Here is a 15,658-nt window from a genome sequence, read left to right on the forward strand (position 1 = left end):
TTGTTGACTTTCTTATTTTGGGTAATAACCGGTGGTTTGGGCTGAGAAACTGGGCCCAAAAGCAATCATATTTAAAGTCCTAAAAAACAAAACGCATATTGTATTCGTTCATTTTGAAATATTATATATTAATTCAGATATTAAATTTAATATTCATATTAAAAATATTTTATTAAAATTTAAACCTATTTATCTAGTTAAAAATGACGTCAACACTTGTTAAAAATACAATCTGAATTCGATAACAATAAATTTAAATTATTTTTATATATTTTATTAATCTAAATTAAATTAAAAAGTTCAAAATAATTTTATATTTAGATAATTTATAAATTAAAGTAAAGTAATCATCATACAAAAAATAATATAAAAATAAAATAAATTTTAAAACCATCATTATCTATAATCGAATTCGAGCAGTTATGTTCCAAGATTATTATTTCTATTTGGACCTAATTTAAGATCATACTTATCTATAAGGTTACTACTAATTTATAAAATACTTTAATTTTAATCTGATCATTTAAGATTGAACCCATTTATGAGATACTTAAACCCTATTTAAAATCGTAATACCTTAATCTTAATTAAACTAATTATACCTTAATCCAATTGAAATGAATCGAATAATATTGGACTAAATGCTCTACTCAACCCCGTTTATAAAATATATATCAATCATACTTAAACGATTAAACACCTTAATATAACTAAACACAAGAATAGTATTGAATTGAATAATATCCCGATCAAACTCGTTTATAAGATATATTAATCATACTTAAACAAAAATATAATTAAACACATCTTAATCTTACTTAAATGACTTGAATAGGGTAATACAATTAATTACTTGCTGTGTAACTATAAATTAGGCTCAAAGTAAAGATTTCTCTCTTCCTGATAGTTTTTCTTTTACATGTAATTTGATTTTTCTTGAGAGTAATTCAAGTAAATGCAGTAACAGAAAGGGAAAAAAATGCAGTTATCTTATGAAAACCATGAAGGTGAAGGCATAGAGCTGCAGAATACAAATCAGTAGCCTAACTCTGCTGCAATTAATCCAGTACATGTTTTCATTTCCCTACTTGGGATTTGCTCCATTATCATCATCAACATCATTGTCCAAGTCCAGCGGCGGGTTGTGGTGATTAGATGGGAGCTTTATCTTGCCCACTGAACCTGCAGGAACAAGCTTAAGATCCTCACAGTTGCATATTTCGACCATGAATCCGTCTGGGTCGTTGAAGAAGAGCTGGTCGATCTTAGTCCCGCTTTCATCCTCTATCGTCCTCTTGATGTACTTCGTGTTGAACTCTTTCAACCTTCGCTCCGTTTCTTCCATGGCTTCACACTGCGCCCCATGGTAACAAAAAGTATGAAGTAATTTAGCGAAATTAACATGGAAAGAACAAGGGGTTTTGAATGTGTGATTCAAGCTGATCAAACCTGGAAAGAAATATGGTTATCCTTGAGATCCAAATGGTCGGTGTCGGAAGGCAACCTGTCCTCATCCTTTGACTGCACCAGGTGAATCCCCACACCATAATTGAACAGCCATGCGCCGTCGAAATCTAAAGCTAGCGTTCTTTCGACTAACACAAAACCAAGAACCTTGGTGTAGAAATCAATGGAGTGCTTAACGTCTCTGCATAGCCTGGACACATGGTGCAATGAGAGTATCGGAGTTGGGCTCGCTTCTTCTGTTCTTTCTTCCATTCTCGTTTTGTCAAACAGCACTCCTCCTCCGTTCTCTTCCTTGTTGGCTGTGTCAGGACAGTAACTTCCACGTTGAAATGGCTCGTAGCAAACTTTGGGTACTGAGGCCAACACGTGGTGAGAAGAATTTCCCGAAATCTGTACGTGTTGGGTAGCTGAAGGTAACGCCTGGAGACAAATGCAAAAATTCCTGGAGGCTAGCCGTGGGAGTGGACTCTGCTGGCGGTGCGGTGTCAGACACGCAGCTTCATTTAGGCCCAACCTAAAATACTTTGCTTCGAATAAGGAAACACTGCCGACATTTGTCCGTTAATAGAATGAGCCTTTGGCCCGATCGGCTTCCTCTATCTTTTAGTAACATGGGACGTACTTTGTTGAGTAAGAATGTAAACCAATATCTTTTATTCAGGCATTTGTGAGTACTCACACAATTATATAAAATGATGTTTGATATTTTATAATATAATTTGATTATAAGTGTGATTGTAAGTAATGTAATTGTAAGGAAAATAATATTACAGTGTTTGGTATACAAGTAAAATAATGATTAAAATGTAAGAAATATAATATTACAATGTTTGGTTTACAAATATTTTATTTAGAATATAATGTTAATTTTCAAAATTACCCTTATTTATTAAAATGTAAGTTTAATATATTTGTATTTTTTATTATTAACTTTTATATAATATCATATCTTAAATATATTTTTAATGTCATATATTTTATTTTTATTTTTTATTATAATCTTATATTTTTTATTTTTAATATAATTTTTTATATTATATGTTTTATTTTAATTTCTTTTACCTATATTATATAAATTTTAATTTCTTATATTTTATTTTAATTTAATTTTTTATTTTTATATTATATATTTTATTTTAATATTTTTTATTTTAATTATAACATTATAAAATATTTTTAACAATGTAATAAAGTTGAAGAGTAAAAATATCTTTAAGAACATTACAGAGTGCGTAATTGCATTTGTTTTAGACTGCAATCACATTACATCCCTTAACTGTAACATGATTGCATTGCAATCTTATATTACAGTGGCCTATTACAAAAGAAATACTGTAATATAATTTAATTAAACACATTATAAATAATGTACTCTTACTTCTCTCGTACCAAACTCTATCTAAGAGTTAGATATCATTTATTGGTTTGAGAAGGATTAAGATAGAAATTTTAGTATCCATTTTGAGTTTGGGTAGGGTACAAGTATCATCTCTTGGATTCATAATACTTGAACTCAATTATATATTAAAAATATAATTCTCTTATTATACTTTTCATTAGTGATTAAAGTATTGATAAATTGAATATTTTAAACATGAAAATTTAATTTCTTTCAAGTTCAACTTCAAGTTACTTAATTGAGTATGAATGAATAGATTAAAAATTTTTGATTTGATTAATTAAGTAATTAATGTGTTTGAGTATTTGACGTATACAATTTATAATATTAAAGTACAAGTACGAGTAATATTCTCGAATTTCATTCAGGGTGGTTATAAGTGTTATAAGTTCATATTTTTAATTCAAAAGACATTTAATAAATAGTAAAAAGTTTTTATTTATATACCTAAACCTAGCTTATTTCTTTTTATTTTTTATTGATGTGAGATGTGTGATATTTTGTTCCATCTAATTATGCAATACTTTCGTTACATTGACTCTTTATTTATAGAGAGAGATTCGTACACTAATTCGAATCTACTTCAACCTTTATATTTTTCATAAGTATCTATATTAGTGAAAATTTGAATATAATATAATACCACTTATTACAAATTTATATTTTTCAATAAAAAAGATATATTTGATATTAATAAATAAGTAGTAAAAAATGCATATTTACATATAAGATTTAACTTGTCTCTTAATGATGGGAGCGGTGACAATATGGTTGGTTACTTACAATTACTGGTACCCCTTCAATTAACATTTTTAAAACGGACTTAGAATAGAAAGGTAAGAAACCGCGACTGTACTTGCAGGGTAGTAACTTTCACTTCAAAAGAGGAAAGTCGAAGTCATGGTCAACACTGTAACTGACGTTAGTTGAATGTACAACCAAACAACGGTTTTGATCTTGTCTGTACACCAAACCCCGATCATGCTTCGGACCTAAGCCCCCGTTTTCGCAAACCAAACCACTCCTTGTCCCCTTTGGTCCCACCACCAAACCCTCCAAACACGCCCACCCACACGCTCGGAACCACCCAACCCAAAAGGCTTACCTCTTCTCGCTTCCCACCATCCCGTTTCCTTCACCAAACGCCCTCCCAACAGTGGTTAGCCAAAAAAAAGACAAAAGAAAAATATTAAAGGAGGTGGGGAAGAAGAAGATGTACCGAGATGTTTCGAGCTGCAACACGTACAACTATGGCGACGCCTTGTACTGGGACGCCCGTTATGTTCAGGAAGCTGGAGGTGCCTTTGACTGGTACCAGCGTTACTCTTCTCTTCGCCCTTTTGTTCGTAACTACGTTCCTACCTCCTCTCGTGTTCTCATGGTCGGCTGTGGAAATGCCCGTAATTTCTCCCTACTCCTTGCTTCCTTTTTTTTTTTTTATTACTATTTGGTTTTCTAAACCTTTTTTTTATTATTACTATCTTAATATGTTTGGTGTTTTCTGATTGAGTGAAGTGCATATGTTTTGTTTGTTGAACAAAGTGTGGAGAGGATGAAGGATGAAGGAATTGGATTTGATGAATGTGCGTAGTTTAGGGAAGATGGGTTTGGAAGTTCAAATCTAGGGTTTTTGTTGTCTCTCTTTGCTTGCTGATTAAGTGTGGGAAAAAAAGTTGAAAAAGAAAATTGAGTTTCATGGAAGGTTGATTGTCTAGTGATGAGAAAGTTAATCGTTCTAATCTGGGGTTTTGTCTTCCTTTGCCCCTGTTACTCTGTTTGCTAGCTGACAATGGTAAATTGCTGTGAAATAAAGGTTTCAAACATTGTTAATACCTGTAAAGAAAGTTTTTGAAGCCTATGTTTGCTTCTGCTTAAGGATTTATTTAGAAAAAATTGGTTTTACGCTGTAGTTATGTCAGAGGACATGGTCAAGGATGGATATGAAGACATTATGAACATTGACATTTCCCCAGTGGCTATTGAGATGATGAGAAGGAAATATGAGTACATTCCTCAGCTGAAATGTATCCTTTTAACATTGATGGAATCTTCAATTTTTTTACGAGGAAAGCAATTCCTTGCCTTTATTTTTTTCTTTTATGATTCTTGGTTGTTCCATTTCCCTTTTTCTCTCCTTAAAGTAACTATATCTGTTTTTTGTGGTTTTCTTGATGAACCTAAATAGATATGCAAATGGATGTTAGGGATATGAGCTTTTTCCAGGATGAATCTTTTGACAGTGTCATTGATAAAGGTATGGCACCACCCTTGTTTTCAATACTTTGTCGAAAGTTGCTGACTTCCTGCTTCAAAGGTTGATGTAAACTTTTTTTTGTTGTTGCTGAATCTGTACTCATGAGCTGCTGAAATTCGATTTAGGAACTCTTGATTCTTTGATGGTATGATGCGTATTCTCATGCTTTCATTGTCTCTTTTGTTCATTTTATGAAAACTAAAGAATTCTTCTTTGATATGATTATTAGTGTGGCACGGATGCCCCTATAAGTGCTTCTCGGATGCTGGGTGAAGTGAGCAGGTAGTAAACTTAATGGCATTTGTAACATGTGTATCCCTTATTTTTGTCATCTTGATTTCTTAGAATAGATTTATTTCTTGTACCTATGATCAATTACAGTCACTAGAGACGTGGTCTTGTGATAGAAGTTTCCTTAATTGTGCATGCCTTCCATTGCAAAATTGCTAGCCTAATGCCTTTTATGTTCTTGCTAGGCTTCTCAAACCTGGAGGGATCTATATGTTGGTAACCATTTGGCCAAATCTGAAAACTCGGTTTTCTGCAATTTCCCCTTTTTCACTCTGAAACTTCAAAACCTGTGATGTGTTCTTATATTGCAATTACCAGATAACTTATGGTGATCCATCAGTGAGGATGCCTCATTTGAGCTGGCCGCCGTATAATTGGAATATTGTGTTGTACAACCTACGTAAGTTCAGTTTCTCCTCCTTTTATCTGTTTAAGCACCTCTGTTTCTTTCTCACCATTTCGTTGTATGGAAGGTTATACATGCTTTCAGATTGCTATTTTGTTTTGTTCAATAAATACTCTTGAATTTAAGGTGTGCGCATCATTTAGTTGTTCTAAGTTCCCATTATTAATTAGGTTAACTTCTTAAACACTGACCGTGTTAATCTTGCATGGTTTTACCTGAATGGCATCTGCTTTCATTGAATATATACCATCAATTCCCCATACTAATTTTCTAGTTATTCATTAAGAGAGCCACAAGAGCATGTTAATAGCTTCAGAGTCCATTTTGTACTATCTTTACTTTATCTTCCCACCTTGTCTTTGGGGTGGAATTTGATTCAAGCCTTCCGCACCTTGCTTGGCTATTTTGATCTGGAGGAAATGCACCTCAAAGGATGATACTTGTTTAGTGACTTGACAGTGAAGAAACATACTAGCATTTGTTCTTCATTACTCTTCCCATGAATGCTACCTGTTATCTCTAATTTTTAGCAACTCTCAAGTGAGAGATCCTCCATTGAAATTTATGTAGATAAGATGACCGCATAAAAGGCATTTTATTATCCAAATCTGTGGGTAGATGTTCTTGCTATAAACTAATGCTGTGAATGTGCACTATCCCCAACATGCATATGGGCAAAGCCATGATGTGTTCTCCATTCATTTACTTGCTTTCCAGTAACTGTGTTTCAAAGTTGTGGGAGCTGCATCTTTACTTGCCCATGTTTGTCGCACGCATGCGTCTTTTCTAATAAATTCCTACTGTTGTATGTCCATTGGTCGCTGACAAGAAGGAACCATAGTTTTAGTATGATTTAAACTCTGTTTGTAATGCCTGTTTTCATTCGTTTGCAGCCAGACCAGATTTTAAGAGGCCTGGAGGTTGTTCATCAGCAAAGTCATACTTGGAGCCTATTGCTATCACTGAAAAGGGCTTACTTCCTGCAGACTTTGTTTTGGAAGATCCGGATTCTCACTTTATATATGTATGCAAAAAGATGGATGACACAGAGCTAAGAAACATACCCAGCTATCCATTAACTGCACAAATTTTATAGTGAATAAGTAACTTTGAAGTGCTGAGGTAGCATTTTACTCTGCTTTACAAGCCTTGACATCACGTTTTAATTTTTAAGCTTTTGTATAATTATCAGCACTTCCACAAATTAGGACAGATCACTAGGCATGCTCTTGTGTGTAACGAAAACGAGAATTCTATTTTTTGTTGTTTGACATGTTAGGTCAGCTGCTGGGCCATAAAAAATTAAGAAACCAAGGAAGAAGATAAACCCCTTTGGAGGAATGCTAGTGACTAGTGACTTAAAAGGATGCCTGCCATGTTATATATCCTTTATTTGTAGAAAACCCAGACCTGCATTCTATGCACTGATCTTAATACTGATAAACATACAGCTTTCTTTTCCCATGGTCTGGTCTTTTAATCTTCTTTTGTTCTTACGGTTTCTTTGAGCAATCCCTCTTCTTGAAGAAAAGGATAAGCATTTGATTCAATGATTAATGCATGATTTTCCTACTTATTGAGCAGGATTCTACCATGGCTGATCCCATGGGCTAAGCTAAAACCCTTTTCATATTTCATAAGCAAACAATTCAATTTACAAGCTGTTAAAATGTTTCAATGGCTGTTAAAATTTCCTTTGTTCTAATCTTGGAGCACTGTAAATTTGGCAATGGAATCTTTTGCCACTCTTCCATGCCAAGTAAAATATGCAGCAAAAGGGGAAAAAACAGAGTAAAATTTGCAAACAGTGACCATTCTTCTCCAAATTTGGTCACAAGTTTTACCAAATGCCCCATATCTAGCTAGAATTACCAAGTATGGGAAAAGATTTTGAAATCCAAAGGTGCATTTATAGCAAAATCCTCTCCAGTAATACAATAGAGGAGAAAGCAAAAACAATCTGCTGAAATCTCTAAACTTGGCAATTCCCTTGCCAAACGCAGCTATGAAGAAGTACTAAATCTAGCACGCGAGAAAAGGGAATATCACCATCTTTTTTCCCAAAATTAGCAAGGCATTAGCAAATATAGCAACCAAGGGGCAAGAGCCGCCAAATCTAGCAAATTAACCATAATAAAAAGAGAGGAAATTGCCTAAAATGGGTCCAAGATGCAGAGCGGTCCCCTTCCAATTTTAGCAGTGCCATTTCCAACTCTAGCAATACAGACCCTCTAAAATCTAGCAAAAAAAAAAAAAGGGAAAGGAAAAAAACCATCCCCATTACTGCAATAAATACCAGAGGAATATATACATCTGTAATGGAAGAAAAAGGGGTCCATTTCTGAAACTTCCCACAAGTGGGACCCACCAAGGAAAGCATAGAAACAAAAAAAGTGGGGCCCAGAGATGGACCCCACGAGGCACCTAAACTCTCCAAATGTGGCAAAGGAATCATGCAAGCACACTCTAAATAGAATACACAGAGCCATGCAAACTTGCCGTTTCCAGTCTCTCAAAAACGCCTCCCTTTTTTATCTTCCCAATCTCTAAATTTAGTAATCCTTTCTCTTTCCAATTCTTATTCCAAATTAAGCTCTTTTCTCTTAATAAGCAAAGCAAAGTTTAAAAATCGATGGAAAAAGTTATTGGTTTTTTGTTATAAAGACTGAATTGGAAGAACCATTTTGCTTTTGTTTTCTGTTTTTCTGGGCTTTTGGGTGCCAAAAGAAAACGAGCTTGAGAAGAGAAGAAGAGCAGAGAGAGAAGAGAAAAAATGGGTAGGGGGAAAATAGAGATAAAGAGGATAGAGAATGCTAATAGCAGGCAAGTCACATTCTCCAAGAGGCGTGCTGGGTTGCTCAAGAAGGCTAAGGAACTCGCCATCCTCTGTGATGCTGAGGTTGCTGCCATCATTTTCTCCAATACTGGCAAGCTCTTTGAGTTTGCCAGCTCTGGGTATGCCCAACTTTTTTATTTTCCGAAAAAGTTTAAATTTTTTTGAATTCTTTTCATCATTGCATGAGCATTTTTTTTTCTTTTTGTTGATCCTATCTGAGAATTTACTGTTTATCTTCCCTGAAACTTTATTGGCTTTTTTCTCTTCTTTTTGTGTGTGTAAGGAGCTTGTCTCTTTTTCTTTTTGCTTTTTGATCAGAGAGGTTAAGGGCAATGTTTGCTTTATTTTTTATGATCAGAATGGTCTTTTATCAGTGGTCATCAGATTGTGAACTTTAGTGGCATAAGGTGGTTTTGGGAGTTTTGTTTGCATTCTTGCATGTTTGGTTGGATTGTATCTGCTGATAGTTTTGACTTTTTGGTCTTTTCTGTCATTTTGTTATGAACTTCACCCCTACCGTTCTTCCCCTTTCTCAAAGTTGTTACATTACAGTTTCTCCTTTTTGCCCCCTATTTTCTTAAGGAAAAAAAAAGAGAGCTAATTTTGGTACATTTCAGTTAAATTCTATTGAGTTCATGGCAACCTGATCAGTTCTATTTTCTGGTTTTCCTCCTCTCAAGCAGGTCAAGCAACGGCAGGGAATTATGTCCTGCATGTGTTGACTGTCACACTACCAATGTGTAGTTTTTGCATACTTTTATGTCAAATGAAATCAACAATTGCCTTTCAAAAAAAAAAAATTCTATTGAGTTTACTAGAGAATTTTTAATCGAAAATGTTTTACAAATAAATGACTTTTGTGGAATTGTCTGTTACCTTTTTGTTTCTTAATTGTTGCATGTGATTTTGGATTCTACCTGTTCATGTGTATTCCCCATTTTGAGGCTTTCTGTTGATAACTGCTACTATAAGGTTTTGTTTGGGTTTGCAATGATAGAATTGTTTTCAAATTCCCAATTTTTATTTTCTTGCTTTTGTACCTACATCAAGCGAAGCTATATTGCTTTCATGTCACACGAGAGTTTCTCATCAAAATTTCAACAGAAACTTGGCATCAATTGATGTCGAAATGATTGATTTCATTTTTTGGATGGTATTCAGAAGTTTTTCCAAGCAACACGTTAGTCTATGTCAGTGTCTACCTGTTGGCCTTCAGTGGTCTTCAATTAGTGAGATAGGGGAGGCAGTCCGGCCGTAGGATTTGAGAGGTGCTCTGCTTTCTTTACGAGAGTTTGTGTGTTGATTATGATCATAGTCTATATAATGGAAGTTTATGGTAGAAACAGCTCTAGATTGTACAAAATGGAAGCAATTATAGGTGATGAGTATGTACAAAATGAAAGTTCAAACAGAAAGAATATGAGCTCAATTTCTTTCTAGAAAAAGATATTGTCTTATTCATTTGTTGATTTGTGCAGCATGAAGAAAACACTTTCTAGATACGACAAGTGTGCCCAAGGTACTCCAGAGATTGCTTTGGTCGAACACAAAGCAGAGGTAATCTGCAATTTCTGCTTGTGTACTGAAATCTGGTTTTCCTTTTGTCTTGTGCAATGGCAGATAAGTTATTTCATTTCAGTTTGTTTTGCTGCCCTGCTTTGACTCCATTAGCTCATATCCTTTCTTGCTTACAGCAACAACATATTTCAAATTCTTCATCTATGTTGGCTTTATCATTTATGTTGTATCTCAAGATGATAGTTGGAACCTAATTTAGTTTACATGGCATGTAGTTACTGCAAGTTGAAACATAAGTTTACTTGTTGGTAAAACATATTATTCCTTGACAAAATTTCTTTTCCAGATATGTTTCTGTTTAGTTTACTTTCCTTGCAATAGTTGTATGCTGAAAGTATACACATTGATAATTTCAAGTATACACTTGTTTTCAGAAGCAAGACTCTAAGGAGGAAGATAATCTGAAGGGTGAAATTGCAAAGCTACAAATGAAACAGTTGTATGTCCTCTTAATTATCTGTTATGGTTTAGTTATTACATTTTTTGTCAATACAGAGATATTGCTTTTACTTAAACTAATTATTTTTCTGATTTTATAGACAGCTGTTGGGGAAGGACTTGACCAGCCTGAGCTTGAAAGAGCTTCAGGTCCTGGAGCAGCAGCTTAATGAAGGGTTGTTATCTGTGAAGGAGAAGAAGGTTTATTACATTTCGTCCAAGTTCATCAGATCTATTAGGTTAATTAGGTTCTTGTCTCTAGAAACAATTTGTTAATATAAGAGGCCTTAACAGAAATCATATCATTTCAGGAACAATTGCTCATGGAACAACTAGAGCAATCAAGAGTACAGGTATGTTGGATCCCTCTCTCCATATCTTTGTTTTGTCCAAATACCATATTCTTGAACAAAGAAGATGGACAGTACAGTTGTCTCCAATAATAAGATCATTTTGAAAATAAATAGGGATCTTGATCAGGACACACTAGAATTGAGCATGGTTACACTTGCACGGTGGAGGTGAGGTCTCAGAGAACTTGCAGCACATTGGTTATAAGCACTCGAAGTTACTCTTGAAAGTGATAATAATAAGGCTAGTAGTATGCAAATTAGTGGGAAGGTTGGGAGGAAAGTGGGAAATGGAAAAATTTATGGAAAGTCGTTTAGTATGTGAAAAAATCACACCTTGGTAGTCACTAAAGGTTATTGTTTCCCATGCATCTTTCCTGTTATGTATGTGTGTCAGAAGTGGATTAATTCTGTTCACATGATCCAAAAAAACAGAAAAAAAAACCTTTGAGGAAGTTAATTCTTTTGAATTTCTGTTACCAGGAGCAGCGAGCTATGCTTGAGAATGAAACTTTACGCAGACAGGCATGTTACATGTTTCTTGATGAATCTGAATTCATGCATTGTGTTTTGAGTCACACATAACCTATTTTGTCTTTCTCCTTCAATGCAGGTGGAGGAGCTGCGAGGTTTCTTTCCATCAACTGCTCGCCCAGTTCAATCCTATCTTGAATGCTATGCTGTTGAAAGGAAGATTTCTCTCATGAACCATAGCATTCCCAGTCCAGATGTGACCTGTAATTGCACTGTTGAAAAGGGAGATTCAGACACTACCTTGTATTTGGGGTATGTATTTTCTTATAATTTGGGTAATTTTCTCTGGAAATGCCCCAACTTGACAAATTTTGTGCTGTTTAATCATTCATTTTTAGCAAGGATTGATCAAGGTCTTGTCTTGGTTGTGAACTTAGTTCTACAAACCTTTTCAAGCCCTCCAACCGCCCTTGTAAAAGGCACAATTCTGATAAAAGAGGCACTGCTTCATTTGTGTCACTATTAAGTGATTTCCCCTCGTTGGCTTATCTCTGCTAGGATCCCTGAATAATGATTTATTTTCATGAAAGAATTGACCAATGATTTACTCTGGCTGTCATCACCCTAATTCCACCCTTATTTTTCAAGGCCTGCAACTGGCATCAGAAATAGTTGAACTCTAACAATGAAGTCAATGCTTCATTCAATTCTTCTAGATAATTTGAAATTTGTTGCCCTTGCTGGCCAAAATGAAAAAAAAGTCGTGTCCCTTATCATGCTATTGTAGTCAATCTTCTACTATTTTGTCAGGTCTGACTTATACACTCTCTTCTGTTATCAGGTTGCCAAGTGACTATCACAAGAGAAAGAAACCTGAAAGAGAAACTCATTCCAATGACTCAGAGAGCCAATTGGGGATGCTGTGATTCTTTTCTTCATGGTGTCGCTCTGCCTTTTGTAGGGATTCCAGAACTGAGATATGGTACAGATGAGTCTAGTTTGGTAGATTATTAAAACACCAGTTGTCAAAATCAAAGAAGTCAGACATAGTGAAGCTATAGATGTTTCTTTTCAGAAGGAAGACTAAGTTTTCAGGTTATGGATATAGTTTAGTCCGAGCAGTTATTGAAAAAAGAAAAGGTCAGGGATATTGCAAAATTGGCTTTCCTTTATTAAATTTTATTTCTTTTTATCTTGTATTCCATTGCAACTTTCTTTGCCAATTGAATTAGTGATGTTTCCCTTCCTGTTTCATTTGGTGACTGAAAGAAAATTTTGTATATGGCATCTTAATTTTCCTTGGTAGTTGGTACCCTGCAACTTTAGCAAGTAAAAGTTGCTTTTCATTGGGTTTCAGAAACTCCTGAAAGTATTCATTACAAGACATCAATTCCTTCACCGGTCCAAGACCAGGGAACCCACATTCTGCTCTCTGTTCTTACAGAAAACAGAGACATGTATATGAAACAAAATACAGTAATTTGAAACTGATAAGATGACTATGTTAATTTTGAAGATACAAATAAAGTAAAACAAGTCTTACAAATGTTGCAATATATTTAAGCAAAAAAATTTACACGAGTTTCTTTATGTACATAAGAAATTGTCGGGATTGAAGCTATTGCTTGCGTTGGCAAACACCGTGGAGCAATTCATTTCTGCCTGCCAAAAATTTCGAGAACAGGTTATCCACCTCCTTTTCCAAAGCTTCCAGCTGCTTCTCGAAAACCCCCAACCTTCTCTCCAATTCCCTGGCTGCATCACTACTGCTTTCCCCAGAGGCCATGGCTGATGCTAGGGAAGCTGCAGCATTATTCACGTCCTTAACCTCTCTCAATACCTCACCTTTCTCCACTATAACTTCTGAAATGATTGAATCTACACCGTTTAACAAAGCGCTGTTGAACCTGGCAATCAATTGTTTGATCTCCAAGTATGGTTTGGCCTCTCCAGACAAGGTAGCCAAAACAACGCCAGATACCCAAAAACTGATAGCCTTTATTTCCATCAAAGCTAGATTGACTACCTTTTCCTTGCAGGAGGAGAATTTCTCGTCACCATCTTCCTTGTTTTCCTGCCATTTGTAGTCCTTGCTTGAACTCTGAGGCTGAATTGCTTTGAGATGTTTAATTGCCAAAGAAGGTGAATTCTCCACAAGGGTCAGAGCGTGAGCAAACGAAAGCCTGGCGTGCGCCAGGTGAGAAAGAGAGGAACTAACAGAATTGAGAAGCTCCAGCAAATGCAAGCCGTAGTTGAGATACTCGTCGACAGAAGCAACTTCCCAGCTGCTCATAGGGTAGTCTATATCCACAACTAGCTTTGCAAATGCCCTGTTGATGAGGGGTAGGAGCTCAAAACATTGCTGAATCCACGAAAAAGACAAGATTTCTGATCCGGGTTTTGAATTCAACAACAACTGATTCAGGCAATTCGAAACATCAGATCGAAAAGCCTGTAGAGAAGCTGATAAAACATCTGCCTCAGATTGTTGGCGGTGGTGGTGGTGATTCTCCAGCTTGGAGTATAACTTGCTAAGCGTATCTACCAAGAGTACCATTGACCAACTTGAAACAAAGAGAAGTTTTGATAAGCTTTTCCTTTTGGTTTTTGGTTAGAGGCGGCACCCAACTTTGGCTTTTATACAGGAGAAAAAGAGAGTCGGCGTTGGTGTTGCTTTAGCTGAACAGAAACAGCCAGAGGCTTGCAAATCAGCAGCGTGTGCTGTACAAGGGTTCCCCATTGAAAATTCAAAAACTAGGTGACAGATTGGCTGTAGTCAACTGTGCTTATCATGTTGTTATTCAAACACGGTTTTGTCAACTGGTCCACTTGCGGCCTTAATTTGCAAGCAACCCCTTGAGCCTGGATTGGAAGGATGAAAGAAAGTGCGGTCTTAGTCATTTAATAACAATAAATTGTACAGTTTTCCCTCATTTTTTTATGTGGCTCTCCTAGTTGCGTCAGCGTTTTGCTTAACGAGCTTTCATATTCATGAATTTATTTAAAAAACCCAATAAAGAGGGCAGATTAAGGCAAGGGTTGGGGTGCTTTTCCAGTCACAGTCATGATCACCCCCTGAAAAGCCTGACAAAAGACAAAATGCCAGAGTTAGCTGTCTGTCCGTACACGTTAGCAAAGGGATTGAACCAACAGTCAAGCGACCAATTGCGGGCCCAAGACTCACAATTTACCCCTTTTGGCTTCAAGAGTTTCTAGTTTAATGCTAATGCACAGTTTATCACAATTTATCAATTTACAAGAATCTTCCCTCCGAATAATACTACATCAGTAATGCTAATGCACTTACTTTTTTTAATTTTATGAGTGTTCAGCAAACAAAATCAATGAGCTCTTGAAAGCGAGTTTGCGTCTTCCAGGGGAGAAGAAAAAGAAAGCAAGAAGACACAATGTGAATCACATGATATATGAATACAGTAATCTTTACAAAATATTAAATATTGGGCAGAGTTTGCAGGCCAGAGGGCTTACATTGACCCTATGTTTCAAACACGAAATCGCCATGGATCAAAAGGGAGCCCAATGACCCAGAGGACAAAGATGGGTTCGGAGAGAGTTTTGTCAGAAACCAACTTCCAGGAATGATGACTGGAAACTCGTTTCAGTAGCTTGCTGAAAGCCTTAAGCAGACTGGGGACCGAGAGGGGAGGGGATGGTCCTTGCAGACGGGGATAGAATTTTGGTTTTTGGACAGCTTGGAATTCAACAAAATCCAAATTCGAAAGGGAAATTCCAAATCCCATCATTTTGGACGATTCTGAAATGGGTTCTCAAAATTAAATACAAATTTAATTATTTGAGGGTAAGATGTACTACTTCATTGAGATACTCATGATAATGTTGGTACTTTGCTAGCAAGTGGCAAAGAAAGAATATTGGCCTAGGGCGGCGACGCCAGAAAGAGGTGCTATTTGTAGAGATTCGGCTTCCGCCGCCGCTGGGGATTGCTTGCTGCCTCCTATTGCTACTGCCCCTAATGGCTACTCCACCTGTATTCTTCTGCAAGGTACCATATACCATGCTTAGAAAAACCGTTCAAAGTAAGTCCACATAGCAAGTTTCTGTTAATGGTTAAAACTATTCGGAAAGAAACTTTTTTCCACTAAAATAAACTGAGAAAAGTGAATCAAAACCACCCAATTCTGCT

General features: G+C 35.9%; 4 protein-coding genes across 4 annotated transcripts; 2 read left to right on the forward strand and 2 right to left on the reverse strand.

Moving 5' to 3' along the window:
• Positions 897-1,787, reverse strand: LOC18614568 (lactoylglutathione lyase). The gene is made up of 2 exons (XM_018119772.1): positions 1,450-1,787; positions 897-1,354 (listed from the first exon to the last, which is right to left on the reverse strand). The coding sequence occupies exons 1-2, from the start codon at positions 1,717-1,719 to the stop codon at positions 1,085-1,087; spliced, it is 540 nt and encodes a 179-aa protein (XP_017975261.1). The 5' UTR covers positions 1,720-1,787; the 3' UTR covers positions 897-1,084.
• LOC18614569 (methyltransferase-like protein 13) lies at positions 3,875-7,281 on the forward strand. The gene is made up of 8 exons (XM_007052375.2): positions 3,875-4,266; positions 4,777-4,890; positions 5,052-5,120; positions 5,246-5,265; positions 5,350-5,402; positions 5,597-5,627; positions 5,730-5,811; positions 6,711-7,281. The coding sequence occupies exons 1-8, from the start codon at positions 4,080-4,082 to the stop codon at positions 6,911-6,913; spliced, it is 759 nt and encodes a 252-aa protein (XP_007052437.1). The 5' UTR covers positions 3,875-4,079; the 3' UTR covers positions 6,914-7,281.
• On the forward strand, positions 8,265-12,798 carry LOC18614570 (agamous-like MADS-box protein AGL15). Its single transcript, XM_018119760.1, has 8 exons — positions 8,265-8,772; positions 10,132-10,210; positions 10,606-10,670; positions 10,771-10,870; positions 10,981-11,022; positions 11,503-11,544; positions 11,633-11,805; positions 12,335-12,798. The coding sequence occupies exons 1-8, from the start codon at positions 8,591-8,593 to the stop codon at positions 12,417-12,419; spliced, it is 768 nt and encodes a 255-aa protein (XP_017975249.1). The 5' UTR covers positions 8,265-8,590; the 3' UTR covers positions 12,420-12,798.
• Positions 13,112-14,050, reverse strand: LOC18614571 (protein BPS1, chloroplastic). The gene has a single exon (XM_007052378.2). It carries the CDS (start codon positions 14,048-14,050, stop codon positions 13,112-13,114), a length of 939 nt encoding a protein of 312 aa, XP_007052440.2.

The sequence above is a fragment of the Theobroma cacao genome, chromosome 1 (assembly GCF_000208745.1).
Source record: "Theobroma cacao cultivar B97-61/B2 chromosome 1, Criollo_cocoa_genome_V2, whole genome shotgun sequence".
NCBI lineage: Eukaryota > Viridiplantae > Streptophyta > Magnoliopsida > Malvales > Malvaceae > Theobroma > Theobroma cacao.